The 17,460-nt window shown below is 42.7% G+C and overlaps 2 protein-coding genes across 2 annotated transcripts in view; both read right to left on the minus strand.

Annotated features, from left to right (window-relative positions):
- Positions 1 to 3,762: 3,762 nt before the first annotated feature.
- On the minus strand, positions 3,763 to 5,357 carry LOC126564545 (nuclear distribution protein nudE homolog). The gene is made up of 2 exons (XM_050221623.1): positions 5,036 to 5,357; positions 3,763 to 4,962 (listed from the first exon to the last, which is right to left on the minus strand). The coding sequence occupies exons 1-2, from the start codon at positions 5,348 to 5,350 to the stop codon at positions 3,763 to 3,765; spliced, it is 1,515 nt and encodes a 504-aa protein (XP_050077580.1). The 5' UTR covers positions 5,351 to 5,357.
- Positions 5,358 to 9,669: 4,312 nt separating this feature from the next.
- The window catches only part of LOC126563778 (uncharacterized), a 29,037-nt gene continuing 21,246 nt past the window's right edge, over positions 9,670 to 17,460 (minus strand). The window contains exons 2-6 of the mRNA XM_050220512.1: positions 14,875 to 15,834; positions 14,649 to 14,785; positions 10,847 to 14,573; positions 9,974 to 10,236; positions 9,670 to 9,866 (exon numbers count right to left, since the gene is read on the minus strand). Of these exons, the coding sequence (XP_050076469.1) occupies positions 9,677 to 9,866; positions 9,974 to 10,236; positions 10,847 to 14,573; positions 14,649 to 14,785; positions 14,875 to 15,834 (5,277 nt within the window). The 3' untranslated portion in view covers positions 9,670 to 9,676. The remainder of the gene's footprint in view (positions 9,867 to 9,973; positions 10,237 to 10,846; positions 14,574 to 14,648; positions 14,786 to 14,874; positions 15,835 to 17,460) is intronic.

Genomic DNA, 17,460 nt, shown 5'->3' on the forward strand with positions numbered 1-17,460 from the left:
TCATCGCTAACCAAAGGATGCGCTTATGAAGCGCTCATCCCTCTTCCCTCTATTACCTAATACGTATATTGCTGGTCCCGGATGTTTTGCTTTTCCCGGGTCCCGGTGGTAAAAGTTAACGTAACTGATCGTTTCTAAATGATTTTTCACTACTCATTGTTCCTTGTTGGTGAAGGAATATGCTTTAAAAAACAAAAACGGGGTGCACCATCCAGAGGTATCCGAAGTTTTGGGCGAATAATTACACAATTGCTCAAGTTTTTTGATCGATATGTGTTTTTAAAATTCAATTTAGGTTCTCTGCAATTTATTCGTATTTTTCCAGGAGATTATATCGACCTTAATTGATTTTTTCAGTTTTTTTTTATCTATACCCTTAAGCGGTCGTGATCTTAACGTTCAACGTTTCGGAAACCAAATTTTTAGCACATGTGTGGCATTAAGCGATTTATGGTAAATATTGTTACTGGACAATATCTCCAAAACATCAAAATACAAGTCAAATCAGTCGAAACGGTTGTCAACAACCAAAAAAAAAAAACTTCGTTCACCTCTGGAAAGTGCACCCAGCAGATCTGCATACCGGGTTATAGATAGATACATAACGCAAAAAAAGTATTCTTCATTTTATTACGTTCCCCATCAACTACAGGACACACCGTACAGGCGCTGATTTCTAAAACAATCTTGTTGTGTCTGCAACACATCTCATTTGTCAATTTCTGATAAATTCTAAATAAAGTGTTTTTATAAACCAATTGGTTATAATGGGAATTTGCTTTGTTCATACAATCGTTTTCGTCTGTAAAAATATATCATAAAACATCTATAACTATTAATAATTCAGTTGAGGGTAATTTATGCCTCAACCAGATAGCCAGGCAAAGATACATATAGTCAATACTAATCCTACACATGAAGGAAGCTGAAAGTTTTAACTGTTCCCGATGTGTGCGGCCATTAGAAATAAAACTGCTACCAATGCTCCAGAAACTCCGTTCGGCTAACACATCATTTCTGTAGCAATTAATATTCTATCGATCAGTAAGTTAGTTTTGAGGACCAATAGAAATCGTATTACTTCCGTTGAGATAGTGGATGACCTCGAACAGCTATCAACTGCATTGCACCAACGCCTCACTTCGCTAATAAGTCTTTGTTGGTGCATCCAATGTATTGAAGCGTAAGTATTATTCATTCAGAGGTTCTTTCATTTTTAATGAAGTAGCGTGGGAGCTATAATCAGTGTGAGAATTTTCTTTGAACTAACTATCGGAACTAGTTAGGCACCTATTGGAACACCTTTGAAATACATTACCCATAGAACCCACAGAATTTGTTGACTTTTTTCTGTTCAAAAGCCCGCTTATTTCATCAACTCTTCCCTGACTTTGGCCATGCAATTTTTAAGATAGATTTACCTCTTCAAATTGATCGGCAAAATTGCGATCGAACGGTACTGGGGCACATTTGGTTGCCATTTTGGTTGCCTACTTGGGATCCTCCAGAATCGGCCAAAACGCTCTACTTTTCCAGCGCTCGCATCGAGTAGCTATCAACACCGCTCCTTCCCAACTTAGTTGCAATTTTTATTGCATGTGCCAACTATTGGGAGGCTCCTTGTACTATAAATCACATTGTTTAAAGCTAAAGAATAGTTTGTTTTCCGTTGTATGTTCCAGGGTCATAAAATAGCCGGATGGCCAAATATAGAGTCCAACTCTATAAACTTTCCCTTCTCCAGGGAAGTCCAGAATCCGATAGACATTTGCCCGATCGTATCCAGCCGACAGGAAATGTGAAACAGGTGGTACGATCCAACTTTTGCGCAAAGGACTTTTGCTGTTCTCGTCCTAGCTACTGTAAATAAGAAGATAAAGCTCTCAAATTTTGACAGTTTGTAGTGCACTAGTATACATTGACCACTGACCGATGGTCGAGCACCAGGTGACAGCATGAGGGTATGAAAAATCGGAACATTTTTGTCACTTTTTTATGCATACGTTAATTATGAAATCGAATAGAAATATTACCTTTTCGATGTTAGTGTGATAATAAAAACATAACTAAAATTTTCAAACGTTTTTTTTCTCTCTTTTCTACTATTGTTATTCATTTGAATAAATATAGCCTTTATTATGCGTTAGTCTTGATCACTTTCACTGCTAGCTTTTATGGTAGGTTTGCTGCTTTGCTCTGTTATCATAATGTGTTGTACATACTATTTATGCCTTTGCTTTTGTTAGCCATTTATTGCCGCCCAGTATCAATCACACAAGCTCTATCCCTTTTTTTTACGTTTGTACATTTACGCTGTACTTTCGCTCTCGCACTAGTCTGTACGGATGCAATAATTGTCCTCTTTGTTTTACAGCAGAATGATTTTTTTTGTTTTCTTTTCCTTCTAAACCTTCTAAACATCTTTCGAAACATAGTGAGGAGAGAGTTTCACGGTTGGTATTGGCCGTAGTAGAGTTAGATGGCCGTTGTTGTTGCTCATGTATTTTCTAAACTATTCTACCCTGACTGAAGGTGGGCTATTAATGTAATAATGCTTCCTTTGCCGTCCGCCATTCTGCTAGCAGCAGAAATAGTTTGTCCTATATAGGTGTATAAAGTAAACGTTTGTTTCTTTTGTTGATCCTTCTTGAACATTCGTAAGCGTACGTATCAGACAAACAACTATGCAGATGCATAGTAGGAATTGTTTCGTGAGTGAAACACATATTTAATTTGCAAACTTTCTTTTATGTTGCGCAATTATCGGTTTTAAATGGTAGAAAGCTTCCGATTGTTTCTATTTTAAAATCCAGTTTTAAAAACTGTCTTTCGCTTTACAGCGTGTGGTAAGAAAAGGCTGTTGAGAGCGTTTTACTAAATGAGTATATTATTGCTATCACCTCCATTCAATCACTGAAAAGCAGCGTAATTTAATGTTCTCCAATGCATACGAACGAACGCTGTTAAACGCTTTCCTTCGATTTGCTGCAAAATAAGCAATATGTAGCAATGTGTGCTTGTTCGAAGTTGCATAGTAGCAAAAATAATTTCTGAATCAATCAACTATAAGCTCTTAATGATGCAGTTCGATTTTTACCAACATTTTGAAAACGATAAACGATTCCAAGAGCGAATAGTACGTCTAAAACAATATTCTATTCTGCAAAAACTGTACAGCGAGAGATACAAAACAAAAGGAAAATAATGACACACACACACAATGAAAAGGTGGTGGAAAAAGGCCCTTACAAAATATCATAAATAGATAATGTACTAAAAATGGGGAAAAGCTACAAATTGATACATTACAAACACCGGGAAGAAAGGGTTTACGGCTTTTGATTCCTTGCTGGTTTTTGCACACCGGTTTAAATCTTCATCATACACTACGGACTTATATGTACAGCCGATGAAGGGATTACTTGTTAAAATGGAACCAATTATGAATACGATTAAAAACCAAATTACATACAGTAGTGTAGTAAACATACTAATACAAAAACTAAACTCTCTCACATACTTTTTCTGATAGAGACGCGGCATAGTGGAAAAACAAAAAAAAAATAAGAAAGTTTAAATTAAATCACTTTTTCCATCCATTATTTACCTAATATTTTCTTCGGATGCCTATGTAGAATCATCGTTAGTTTTCACGCGCAATCCTTTGTCCTTTTTGTGTAACTGTTCGTGTCTGTGTGTGTGTGACATATAAACACAACCTCCGTCCGGCGGTTTTGTGTTCGATAATGCTCAAACAACTATCTACTTATTCGTACGCAACAGCTCTGTCTTGGTAGTCAAAGAAGTCGCTGGTAGATGCTGCGACGTCTGCGTACCGATCGTGATGGTGCTCGGTTGGTAAGAGTGCAGCTGCACGTTGCTACTACTACTGCCACCCGTGCCGCAACAGTTGGCGGCCGAAGTTAGCAGCAACGTACCGTCGACCGAACCAAGCGAATTGAGCGAAAGATTGCTATCTGTGTGGTGGTGGTGGTGGTGATGTGGTTGCGACTGGCTTTGGTAATGATGGTTGCTATGGTGATGATTTGGGTGACTACTGCTGTGGTGTAGATTCGAGATGGTGTGACTTGTGTGTAACGACGATCTATTGCTACCGACTGTGCCAGCACCCACACTACCGGGTCCTGTCCTTGATGAGGGTTTGCGGATTTTCCATGCCTTTAGCTTAGCTTCCATGTTGTCTAGCCGTCGGAGCAGATCGGCAACGATGTTAAGCGTCGAAACACGATCGCTTGGTGCCATGGGAGCATTAAGCCCGCTAAGTCCACCACCAGGGACAAGCGCCGTCGATGGTGGTGCGTTGTTTCCATTGCGTTCGATTATTAGCTGGCTACTGGGCGATAGGAGTGCCGCTTTTACACCGTCCGCTACAATCCCATCCAATGTTTTGGCAGAATCCTGCTCTGTTGCCGTTTCACGACCAAAATCATTCAATTTACTGGTCGACAGTTTTACCAGCGAACTTCGCTGTATACTGCTATTAAGGTTGTTATTAAGCGTCTCCAGCTTAGTACCAGCCAAAGCCCCTTCTTCCGGAGCTGTTCCACCGTCAAGACAGACACTATTCACACCACCATTTCCGGCCGTTACAGCGGTGGCAATGGTTGTTGTTTTTGTTGTTGATGCAGTTTCGTTCGATGGATCCAGCGGTTTGTTTCGATCATCCCCATTTTCGGTCACCTCACCATCTTCCAGCTTTTCCCCGTGTTCATCCGGCTTTAAGGTGCGAACCTTAAGCTCCTGTTTCAAATCACGCGCCTCGTCCATTAATCGCTGCAGCTTTATTTGCATGCGCTCCTTTTCGTCTACTTCCAGTTCTAGTAGAGCGTTTTTCTCGTACGCCTGGTTTAACATCGATTCGAACTCGGCAACACTTTCACTGGCTACTCGATTTGCTCGTTCGAGATCATCATTTTTCTGCTCTAGTTCACGAATATACACCTAAAATGTGACAAAACCTGTATGAAAAATACTACTCCAAACAAAGCGGCTTTTGCCGCGTAACAACACTTACCTTAAGTTTTTCATTCTCTTTCACTAACTGCCGAAAGTCCGCATCGATTTTGTTTGTTTCGTTTTCCGTGTACTGCATCTTCCGCTTGTAGGATTCATTCTCGCCGTGCAGCTGATTCACCAGCTGGTTGAGATCGCGAATTTTTTTCTCCTGCTGCTCAACCGTCATCTCCAGTTCAGCCTCCAGCTGCCGTGACTCGGTGGTGAAGTCATCAAATTCCCGCTGCGCATCGTCCCGCTCCTGTGACACCTTGAGGCATCGCTCCTTCCAGTATAGACACTCCTCCTCCACGCTTGTAAAGAGTTTATCCTCCATCCTGCACACGGTGGTGGTTTTCACTAAACCTTTTTTTGCTTTAAAAAAAAACTTGGCTTTTTGCAAACTCTCCTTAAACTGTTATACGTAATGTTTGTTTTTAAGCTTCACACCCAGGCGTCTTGTGGGTGACAGCCCTTCGTTTGTTCGTGGCTGAGAAAAATCAATTGTGCAATTCTTCCCATTCGGTCAGCTACCACCGTACACTCGTATCGACGCAAAGCAACGACGTACGACGCTAATGACCAGACGTCGCACAACGATCGACCACCGACCCTACACACTAATGGGTTGCAACGGAAATGGTGGTGCCTTTTGCTGTCCTTGCAGGTTCCGCGTCCTGTCCGTTGCAACCTACACACGGACGATGTGACCCGAGGACCACCCGAGGAAATGCCACCTCGCACGCGATGCAAGTTCGCTTGCGTGCCCTTGCGTGGGATTGCACAAATGTACCAGCGAGATGTAGCTTCTCCGCACCTACCAATCAACGAACCACATTACACCAAAAACACAACAAACTATCGCCAACTTTTTTCTCCTTGTGCTTTTTTCAAGCCAAGTGCGTTTTCATTGCTCGACACTATTTATTTCTGTTCTGTTTCTTTCTCCTCGTTTTTTTTTTCCTCCTCGCAAAAACACAAAATGAAAACTAGATTGATGACAGCGTCATCTTTGCCCAAGGTTCTTGCATATTAGGTGTGCTGAACGTGCTCAAGCTAGTTAGTAAAATTAAAAGGAGTTGCAGGAGTGTCAAAGCATTATTTCTCTTATATAAACTGATCATTGTTTCTGTGTGGAAACGATCGTAAAAGTGTAGTGCAAAAGAAAACAATACAGAACATCTAGAATCACTAAAACATAACATAACGGAAAGAACTAATAGCCATATTCCATTTTTTTTCTTTGGTTATTCCGAGAACCGCTGTTGGCTGGCGATCATCTATCTGTGAAGTATTCAAATAATCCAACAGTCAAGCCGGTCGTAGGATGGGATTCGTTTGTACTTAGATCATGCGTAGTAATAAACAGTGCGCATTAGGGCATTTAATTATTCTATTTAACCAATACGACCTGCCATATAATAGAAATAAATTGAATCTAGACACACTGTATGCGCAGGGGGCGTAAGGTTAACCACGTATTAACACAAGAGGATCACTATGACTCAATCAAACGAATCGATGATAATTGCATAATGATCACAGTGATAGCTGGCGATTGAATCGACCGACGATATATTTACATATTTACACTATAGGTTCGAACGTAATTCAAAACAACACTCTCAACAATAAGCTTCATTTTGAACTGAACATCTATTGAATTGTTATTAAGTTTTTTTCGTTATTACTTTATTAAATATTTTTCATTACTTTTCTGGAAAAAATGTATATATATAAATATATAGTAATTGTATATTGTTATTCTGTCTTCTGTCCGTTCCATCCCACTCCGATTCTACTTGCATATATTATGTATGTGTGTTTGTGTTGATGTACGTGTGTGTGTGAGGGAGAGAGAGGGGGAGGGGGAGGGTGTCGTTTTTCTAACCCCTTACTTCGATAGCCTGTACCTTCAACGCACATATCATCCTCCCTTAAGTGCTGTTAATTGCTACAATGTCTCTGTTGACTCTTGATTCTTTGTTTCTTCTGTGTTTACCATTTTATTTATCTTGTATAATGTTGTATTCATTTTTGGTTTATCTTTCACTCTGACCCAGCAGCAGTTGAATTTATGTGTTACCCATTCTATTTTTACATGCGCTAGCGCGTCCCTCTGTTTGAAAAATACATAAACTATACAATATGATTGGGATGGAAATTGTGCATGAATCAAACATTCACGCTTTTCTGATGGCGCACAACTAGAATAATTAAATCGTAACTTGTCCGATTCTGAGCGCACAGTACATGTACTGAGCGCACAGTACACAGTACTTTTACTAAAGGAGCAATATTGAAATTAATTTCCAGTGTTTGCTTCCTCCCTGTGTTTGCGGTGCCATTTTGGTCGAGAAATCTATATTTTAAACGTTTGGACGCTCATTGGGTGATAAAAATTAAGGAATTGCGTATCATGCTCTCACAACAGTCAATAAAGGATTCGATACTATTTGCCGGTGACTAGTTTACTTGTCTTGTGTTTGCCAGGAAGTGCTTTCTTCTATATGTGTATTTGTCTGGTCCTGGTCATGCTGCCTACAGCTGCGTGCTATGCCATATACATATGTGTACGCGTGTGAATAGTTTTTTGTTGTTGTTATCAAACTTGGTGGTAATCAAGATTTTATACAATTTTTTCACAACTACTTAGTCAGTAGCAAACAACCACCAACACGCGCTGTGTACGTAGGCATGGGGGAACGCAATGTGAAGGAATTTTGCCTATTCCATGCTGCACCCACGTGATGCCATTAATTCTCCATTCTCACCTTCTAATGCATGCATTAGGATCAACATACACACAGCTTTTCCATTCCGACTAATCCATCGTTTTCAAACGCCAAAATTATGTGTTTTTTTATGTTTATGAAGAACAATGAACAAAAGGGATGTACGAAACTCGCCATTTGTTTATCTAGGAGAAAAAGCACCATTAGTACATGCACGCTCACGCTTTCTGTTACAGCAACGTCACCATTCAATGCAATCGTAATAGTCTTTTTATAACACTATATGCTCCTATAAGAACAAGTTTTAGCTACGTTATTAAAGTACAACTGTTTTACGCATGAACCGATTAGTTGTGATTGTGTGAATTGTTTACGTCACTCTAGAGTTTACGCCTCATTATTATGATTTTTTCGCATTCTGTTTCCCCCATTCTGCTAATTATGGCAGTGTGTTGAATCTACTATGTACCATGCGCATATCGTTTGTCCTTCACCGTTTGATTATTGTTTCCTTTTTTTTTTGTCTTTTTTCTAACCATCGATAGGATATCATTTTTAAACATTTCACTAACATGGAGAGGAAGGAAAGACATCACACTTTCTGGGCGAGAGAAGAATTTCCTTCATTCATCAACAGAAAAGAAGATGGCTCTGAGGTGCTTCTCTACACTTAATTGTCTACATTCCTATAACAAACAATAGAGCGATACAGGGATGAAGATAAAATATTGACCGAACGAACGAACGAACGTGAACTGAACGAACGGGAAATTCATTATTATTGCAATCGCTGCTCGGAAGAAACTGTTAAACATTATTATAGTGTACACACACACACACACGCGCGAGCTAGACAAACAAAAAGTGAAACGTACGATTGATCAATCTAAACAACTAGCATCATCTACAACATTATCCTCGCTTCTTGGCATCATCACATTTAAGGTCGTGCTATTTACAGCTGTAATTTTTAATCGCTTTTGTGTCATACGTCGCTCACGTCTTTAAAACGGTAGCGTGAAAAGGTTCTCTTAACCCAGACAAAACATGTGTTTTTTCGTTATTTTCGATTTTTTTCAGATTTATATGTCCTTTTCTTCATTTTCTCCGGAATGATCATAATTTTCATTTTTGTTTACAGTTGTTTTATCATTTTTGGTCGCATATACACACTCACGCCAATTGCGCTAAACACACTGCGTCTGTGTTTGCATCTATTATATATTATTTACGCTTTCTATCAATCACAGTTGAAGCATAAATCTAAACCGATCTATAAATCACAATTGCTTGTATCTTGCAGATGGTTTTAACGACTTCTCGTTGAGTGTTCGAGTCAACTTCATATTATTCGTTTGTTAAAGTTTTTTTTTAGCTCATCACAATTAGCCCGTGACGCGTCAAATTAACTCTACTCTAACCCCGAGGAAAAATAGATTTTACACGTTTTATGAATCGGGAAATATAATTTTTGCCTGCTAAAATCTGTGCGCGAAAAGCAAAATTTGGAGGAAAACACATTCTACGTGATTGAGATTTGCACGTCTCCTAGTTTGAAAGCTAAACAAGCCCGAGATCACACAGCCTGTTGAACGGTAAATTAAATAACACAAATAAAACATCCGAGACCGATAGACGCAGGAATTGTTTTTTTTTTTTTCGAAAAAATATAATTCACATCACTTATAAAAAATAAAATTGCAAAATTAATCACAACTCCCCACTATAATAACATTTGCGCAAAACCAACTAGCAGACCAGTAAGAGAAATGATAATTAAAAAACATTAATTCAAAACATAAAATACCCACGTGCGTTTGTGTTTCTGAAGGAAAACACAGAGAATAAATTCCTGTGGCTGCAGATACTAATTTTAGTAAAATGACTCTCTTCTCAACCATTCTCGTGCGATCGCGGCGATGAAAAAATTACTGTTGCTTATCAATACGTAAACTAAATTTGGGACTATCCGGTACAATGGTAACCACTTTCAGTTCGTTCGGGGACTCGAGCAAATTTTTCGCATGGGCAGCGGCCGTATCACAGTCCGTGCGGCGGGATATCAGCAGACGGATGTCTGTATGAAGCGATAATTTTCCAGATCGCGATGTTTGAAACCTGTCGTTGAAAGTGTGTCAATGAAGAAATAACGTATTAATTATTATTTTTTCTTTGCTAAAGTAGCGTTTCCTGAGCACACAAATTAAAACAGCTCGAGTGCTTACCGCAAATGGATCGCATAACGAAGCAGTTTCATTTGCTCAGCATTACTAAGTTGTTCGATGTTTTTGCCGAGCAGCTTGAGGCTGCTATCGTCACAAGCGAGTATGCGCTGCCGTATAAACGTGGTGGACATTGCTGGCATATCACGAAAATCATACGGCACGACAAACATCCGCACCACCGTTCCCAGCGGGTTGAGCAACGTTGCCTGGACGGTGCCTGTGCGCGGTATTGAGTATCCCTTTCTTGGAAGACGTAATTCACACTGAAAATTAAAAACATACAATAATATTTTAGCTTGCCGATGTAGGAGGTATTACCAGAGTTGGGTAGATAAGTTATAGTCCTGGTGTATAGATTGTGCACAAACAACAAATTAAACATTTTGTCAGTTTTGGCCAACTTTGAAAACATACATGTATGAATTTGATAGCTGTCTATTGATTAGATGATGAGTTATAGTGTTTAAAGGAGAGCATCTAATATTGTGCAAAGCATGAATAACATCGGATTTGGTGTGCTGATCCATCATTGATTTCTGTGTCAAAAAAAGTAAAATTAAGTAAATAAAATAAACAATAAACCAGCCATTTCCGGGCTATTAGCGGGATGGAGAGGAATTGAGGTCCAATGATGAAGTAATCGCTGAAACAGAGGCCTATTGTAGGGCTAATAAAAAACTATATTTTTAAAATGACTTCGAAAAAACATTGTAGTTCGCTATAAGCACTGATTCGCTCTCGAAAGCAGTTGAGTTGGGTAAACAAAACGAATTCGGCAAAAAAAAACCTTTTATCGGTGTCAGGACTAAAACTTGTCTACCCATGTACCTGTTAAAACAGTACATAATAGTGATCGTAGATCAGCACACTTACCACATACGGTGTAGTTAGATGTTGTCCAGGGAGCTCGTAGAAGTAGGAAGCAGCCGGTATGGTGAGCTGCGTTGGACAGAAGCTACCAGAAGCGCCTAGCAGCACCTTAAAATCGGCCACCTGGAACTTTGGCGTAAGACGACGCTGCAACAATGACTCTTCCAGCGTCCCCAGCATTGGTGCACGGCCAAATTTGAACAGATTCCTGTTCAGTACCTTGCTCAACATCTGCGTGGTGGGCATAATGCAAGCGGTAGTGCTGGAACGCACCCCATACCGGCCCATCTTTGATGACGTTCCAGCAACAGCAACAACATCTTCAAACGGCAGTAGCTGAGGTCCAGACAGTGGACTGCAGTAACTGCCCCCGTTCGATGAATCCAGCAGGTAGGATGATAGATCATCATCTGACAGTTGCTCATCCGATCCGATCGAAGATCGCTCCGAGAAAGAAGATCGCTCCGAAGGATAGCGTGTACGATGGTGAAACTGGCGTTGGGCATTTCGTAAAAACCTTGGCGAAAGTGCACCTCCCCCAGAAGGTGGCGAGAAAGGAAATATCGGAGCCGATTTCGATTTGATCGTGCCCGAAACGGGACTGATGGGAGTTTCCTCAAAATCATAACGAAATAATCCCGGACTGACCGTACCACTATTCGCCTTTCGTTCACTTTTCGAGCTTCCGAACGAGACGCCGCCATCGATCGCTATTGGGGACGTGGCAGGGAAAGAGGTTGATGTGACAGGACTGCTTCCGCTGGTGAAACCGGAATCATCCCGTGCCAAGGGAGACAAACAAAACACATAGTTAAGGTTGATTTTTGAAGATGGTTTATGCTGTATAAGCTGCTGCTTTAAGCTGCTGCAACGATCCTCGCTTTTGCTGTTCGAAATACTAGCTTGTGAACTGTTTCCCATCGCAGCACAGCTAAGGATTTGCTTTTTGTGTGGCGATACGCTACTGGCCGTGCTCACAGAACAATCCGTCTCAGAACAACTGATGTAGAGCGGTTCCTTACAATTATTGCCATTGGCTGCTGCTGCTGCCGGTGTTGATGTATGCGGTCGATGACGACGTGGAATTTGATGTCCACATTTACCTGCTGTAAGTGTTCCCAACACCTGTGGGCTGTCATCGTTTGCCGTGCGCCGATCGACAGTACAACCGCACGCCTTGTGCGAAGAACAGCGATCTTGCGCAAATGCATGATCGCTCTCATTATCGTTACCACCGTTGCTAGCGTCATCCTCCGTACTGTCCTCTTCGGTGGCCTGATTACGATCATTGTTTTCGTACACCCTTGGAACTAGAGTTGTGATCGTGTCGATCACATCCTCGGAGAACGCTCGTCTGTACGATTTCATCTGTTCAAACGTAAAAATGCCATTACCAACTGCACCCGTCGAACTGCTTAGCATTGGACTATCGTCCGGGCTAAGATCTTCGCCGCTGGGATAGCCTTCGTTTGATCCATGATTCGAATGAACAGTATCATCACCATCACTACCTTCGCATCTAGCTGTGCTGCCATGGCCGTTTACCACAGACGACGTGCTGGACGATCCTGGAATGGTAAGATGTCCCACGAGACTCTCGGACAGTGTTCGCCGACAGCCAGGCGGTGTGGTACCACAATCCAGTACGCTAGAGGTAGCGATGATACTTTTCTTCGCCGCTTCCCTTTTAGTGCAGGAAGAAACAACGGTGGGTAACACTTTACTAGTGGCTAACGACGAGGTGGATAACAACGTGGAAAGGTTTAGTTTAAAATTATGCTTCGTTTTTTGTCGCTTGCACAGTCGACAGTCACCTAAATCTAGCTTCTTTTCCTTGCTCAAGGTATCACATTCGCTTGATTCACATGTTTTTGCTGCCATTTTACTGCTGTCCCTGCCATCCACCATTTCGTTGCGTCTAGCATCGGTGTGCTGGCCTGGTGGTTGTTTTCCGCTTGGAACCTGCACCCGGCTGCCATCGTTCACTACTGCCGTTGTTTCACGCTCCACGATATTATTGTTTGCAGTGGTATAGTTGTTATTATTTAAAGCCGTCGGTCCGTGGCCATTTTTAACGCTTTCTTGCTTCTCGCGATTATTCGACTCGGACCCACCTAACATGGCAGTTCTTTGAATGGCTTGAAGGAGCATATCTCCTGGCGGAAGGATGGGAGAACCACGATTCCTTTTCTGGGTACTGCCATCGTCATCCTCATCGCCTTCATATCCATCGCCTCCGACGATGAAGCATGGTCGACGAGCAGTAGCAATGTTCGCATCGGTGTCGCCTATCCTTGGCTTTTGGACGCTAGGAAAGGTACCTTCTTCCATCGGCACGTCGGTGGTGGTTCGTGCCGGCTTTACACACGCTTCAGGTGCTGCTGCTGGACCTTTATCACAGTTTTCATTGATAATATTATAAGTCCTATAGTAATTGTTAAAATATTGCATATATCTATCACGGTTTGTGCTGCCGCTGCTGCTAATGCTGCTACTAGCGTGGTTCACATTTTGGCTAACATCCATACCGCGTTGTGCCTGGTTACCGATCGGAGCAGGTTCCGTCACACGTCCATTTGCCTCCCGTGAGCGATTGTTGCAATCACGGCAGACAGGTGTTCCCAAAACAGTGGGATCGGTTTGTGTGGCTACGGAAACGACCGGTGGTAACATATCGTTGGACAAGCCAGATGTAGTAGTTTGGGTGGATTTGGAGTTGGTGGCGACTGGATGAAAACGATCTTCACAGATCACCATTGCTTGATGATGATCGTTTGAGGAATAAAGCGGTGGCTGGATTGAGTTGATCGAGGATGTTAAAACGTTGCGGCAGGATCCATTACTGCACTCATCATTTGCAGTCACACTAACACCATTGCCAAATCCTAATGGTCCTGGTGCTCCTGGGGTCAACATTTTACACCCTACGCCGCTTCCAATCGATCCAATCTGACTACACATGCTATAGTGTTTCGCTGATAAGTATGATGAACCATCGGTACATGAACCATTCCGATCACCTCCACTAGTGCTAGTGTTGCTGCTGGAGACGCTTCCATTGGTGCTTCCTTCTCCCGCACATCCGCTTTTCTTTTTCTTTTCACGCTTTAACATTCTCTTCCGGTACTTAAGCAACTGTTTTTCGCGGTGACTAATGGCGGCCGATGTTAGCTGCAGACATTCGTCACCATCATCTCTGCCATCACCATCAACCGTACCTTCCACCATGGATGGATCGTACTCGTCTTCCTCCTCTTCCAGCTCCACACGGAAAGCGCATCGATGTTTGCCTTTCTCGTGGCAGGGCAATGGTATGCGATCAACGTGCTGCTGCTTTTGCAAGCATGCAATCATTTTCGCTGCATCCAAAGCGGCATCGATGCCGGGTATTCGATCAAGCCGGGGCAAGCTTTTTAAGCAGACCTGTATGACGAAATTTTCTGCCACACTCGCATCGGGGAAATTGTGCACGTTCGGTTTCTCGTTAAAACACGCCGTATTGTCGTACGTTCGAATGCGAAACAGAATATCGAGCTTAGCTTGCGGCAAGCCAAAGGAAGCTCCCCCGGAAGCTCCGGCAGGGATTATCTTTTTAATGCGCGGATGAGAGAAAATATCCGGCTCGAGTGATTTTTTGATCAAGTCGGTCCAGGCAGATATTTGTGAAAAGTAAAGCTGACTACGTATCGCGGCGCACAGTGACTGGATGGTCATGGTCGCAGGAGATTTTCTGTGTGTGATGTGTGATAGAGAAAGAAAGAAGATTAGGCCTCTCCTAATAAGCGCAATGCTTTGGTTTACTTACGTCATCACTAGTTTCAGAATCCATTGTTCCAAGAGTATCGTATGGTTTTCCGGACCCAGGTAAACCTCGATGCAAACTGCTTCTCCATTCGTCAGTATGGTCGAAAGCTGCTTGAAGTAAAGTTGCCAGCGAAGGCACTGAAATAAGCAGATAATGTGTTGGTTTCATTTCCTACAGTTGTAACAGGTTAAATAGACCGCGCGGTAAGCAGTTGCCGATATCTTACGTATTTGTTGCGATAGCTGCAGTGATGCTCCGATCCTTCAGCCGTATCCGGCTTAGTGAGTCCAATTTTCTTTAGAAACTGCTCACAGTGGGGTCCTTCGCGCGGACTCGAAGACGACGATGATTGCAGTTTGGAAGAAGCAGCGGGCTTACGGTGCTGCACTGAGCTGACCGAAGAAGACGATGGTATGGCAGAAACCGATGACGAGGAGGAAAAGTTTATGAAGCTGTTGCCCATCGGATGATTCTTGATGGGCGACACAGTACCAAGTACGTTCATTTTCTCGAATCCACTGTAGATGACGATACCAGCGGTAGCGGTTGAGCCAGAGATTGGCAATTCATGCGAATACCAGGATGTTACAGTCGATGCTGGTGATGACGGGGACGCCCTAGCGGCTGGATCGTGCTGGGGCACCACTTTGGAGAATGATTCATAAATTTCCCTTTCGTGTCTGTGACCGCCACCGTTCGATACCCGGCTCGGTTCGCCCGACACCGTTACCAGCTGCTGCACTTCATCCTTGCTCGTGCTCGGACAGGAGGAACGAATTTGCTGCAGCTTTAGATTAATTCGCTGCGTTTCGTTAGGTGTATGGCAGCAAGTCATGGCGAGAGATTTTTGTGATTCATTAATGGCCATAAGACTGCATTGCTGGAGCGAGGACGCTCCAACAGTGTTCTCGCTTGCACGCCGTTGCCCACAAAACCCACCATCCTCCTCATCATCGCCGCCACCTCCTGCCGCTCCGGTACCAGTTGAAGATCCTCCGCCGGCTCCGCCACCACTGCCATTTCCATGACCGCTGACGAGCCCACTCGAGGTGGCACAAACGTTGGTCGAAGCGTTGATCGAACTGTCATCTAGTGCGGATGATCTTCCTTCCAGCACAAGAGATGCGATGCCAATGGAAACCGGAATGGCAGGGTGTTTAGGAGATATGGAGCTACCGCTGTGCATCTAAAATTAAAATAAATGTAAATGCAAAGCATGAGATTAGTGAACATTATGGAGCGTTGTATTTCAAGTCATAGTACAGGGTATACTAGTAAAGTCTAGCCTGCCATTATATGGCCGGCATAACCTATGGGTCGTTAAGCAAAGAAAAAAAAGAGAAGAATATTCAACATGTAGAGGCTTTTAACGACACAAGTTACAACAAAATCTATAAAACATATTGCCTTTGCTATCACATCGCATGGGAGGTAAAAATGCTTTTCGTCAAAAAAAAACCAATCGAAAGAGCAATTGTTGTCTAACTAGTTTAGAGTGGCCTTCGACGCACACGGCAAGCAAAAGCAACAGACATCGAGACAACGGCAATCTGCATGGAAAACATAACCCATAAAACATAAGCCCCTCACCTGAACGTAACGAGTCGGCGAAGCAATAGCGAACACACCCACCAACCTTCACAAAGTGTAAATGCGAATGACTGGACTGAAGTGTGCTGCTGCTGCAGGTGATGTGGCATGGGCACATAAATTATGCAACCAAATACAGACACCACACCGAACTCTAAGCACCGAACGACGCGCGTGCATGACTCTTTACAAAATCCTATGAGCAGAGCGACTTAAGCACAGCCACAAACCGGGAGACGGTTAGCCCCAGGCTGCGTTTTTAGGTCGATTTCATTACGAATGAAATTGGAAATTGGTTTTGGCTTCAGGTAGCATGGGGAACTATCAAACTAACTGCACTACTACTTGACGATCGACGTGCACGTGTTGGGATAGTCTGTGTTGGTTAGGTTTTTCGAGCCAGCTCAGCAGCACCTGGTCAACGTTGTTGGTGAACAACATTCGCAACATTCGAAATGACCGTGAATTGATGAAGACACATGGGGCATGTTTCTGTGCCAAGTACGCCAACCAACCAGCGCAAACCGTCGGCGACGAATGTTGCTTTTGGCAACATTCCATTCACCAATGTTTAACATACAAATGTAAAAAAGAAGACATATCTAAATGTCACACGTTCTTGCATTTTGGCTTTTTCGGTACGTGGCTTTAATAGACGAGAGAACGCGAAACAATACCAAACCAGGAAGTGAAAATCGAACATAACATGGACATTATTTAAATGAAGGATTTTTTTACCACTTTTGTATCAGAAATGGGTATTACTATACATTATAGAAACATGAAAGTGTTTTTAGCGTGCTTTTAATCCAACATGTAATCAAAAGTAGCGATGTAAAGCCGCACGCCATGCTCGGCATAGAGAGTGAAAGGGAATTGAAACTCTAAGCTGGCAAAACGCACGCGGTGGGGAACTCTCGTTTAAGTTCTCTGTTACGATGGATGGAAAACGTCTTCATACACAGTTAGGGAAATGCGAGCTCGAGTTCCACCTTGCCCGCTCCGCCCTGTGTCCCACTAAAGACTCTGCGAGATTCCCTCCATTGAATCTGGTGCCTCTCTCGATTATGTTGCAAGCTGTTCGAGGGCGAAAAAGAAAAGCTAAAAAAGAGAAGTAGTAGGAAGTATTGTGTTGCTTCGGGTGGCCCCATTTGGTGCGTGTTGCCTTATGTACATCGCACACACACGTGCACCAGGGATTCTACGGGGAGCGCTGAGCGTT

Source organism: Anopheles maculipalpis, chromosome 3RL, assembly GCF_943734695.1.
Source record: "Anopheles maculipalpis chromosome 3RL, idAnoMacuDA_375_x, whole genome shotgun sequence".
NCBI lineage: Eukaryota > Metazoa > Arthropoda > Insecta > Diptera > Culicidae > Anopheles > Anopheles maculipalpis.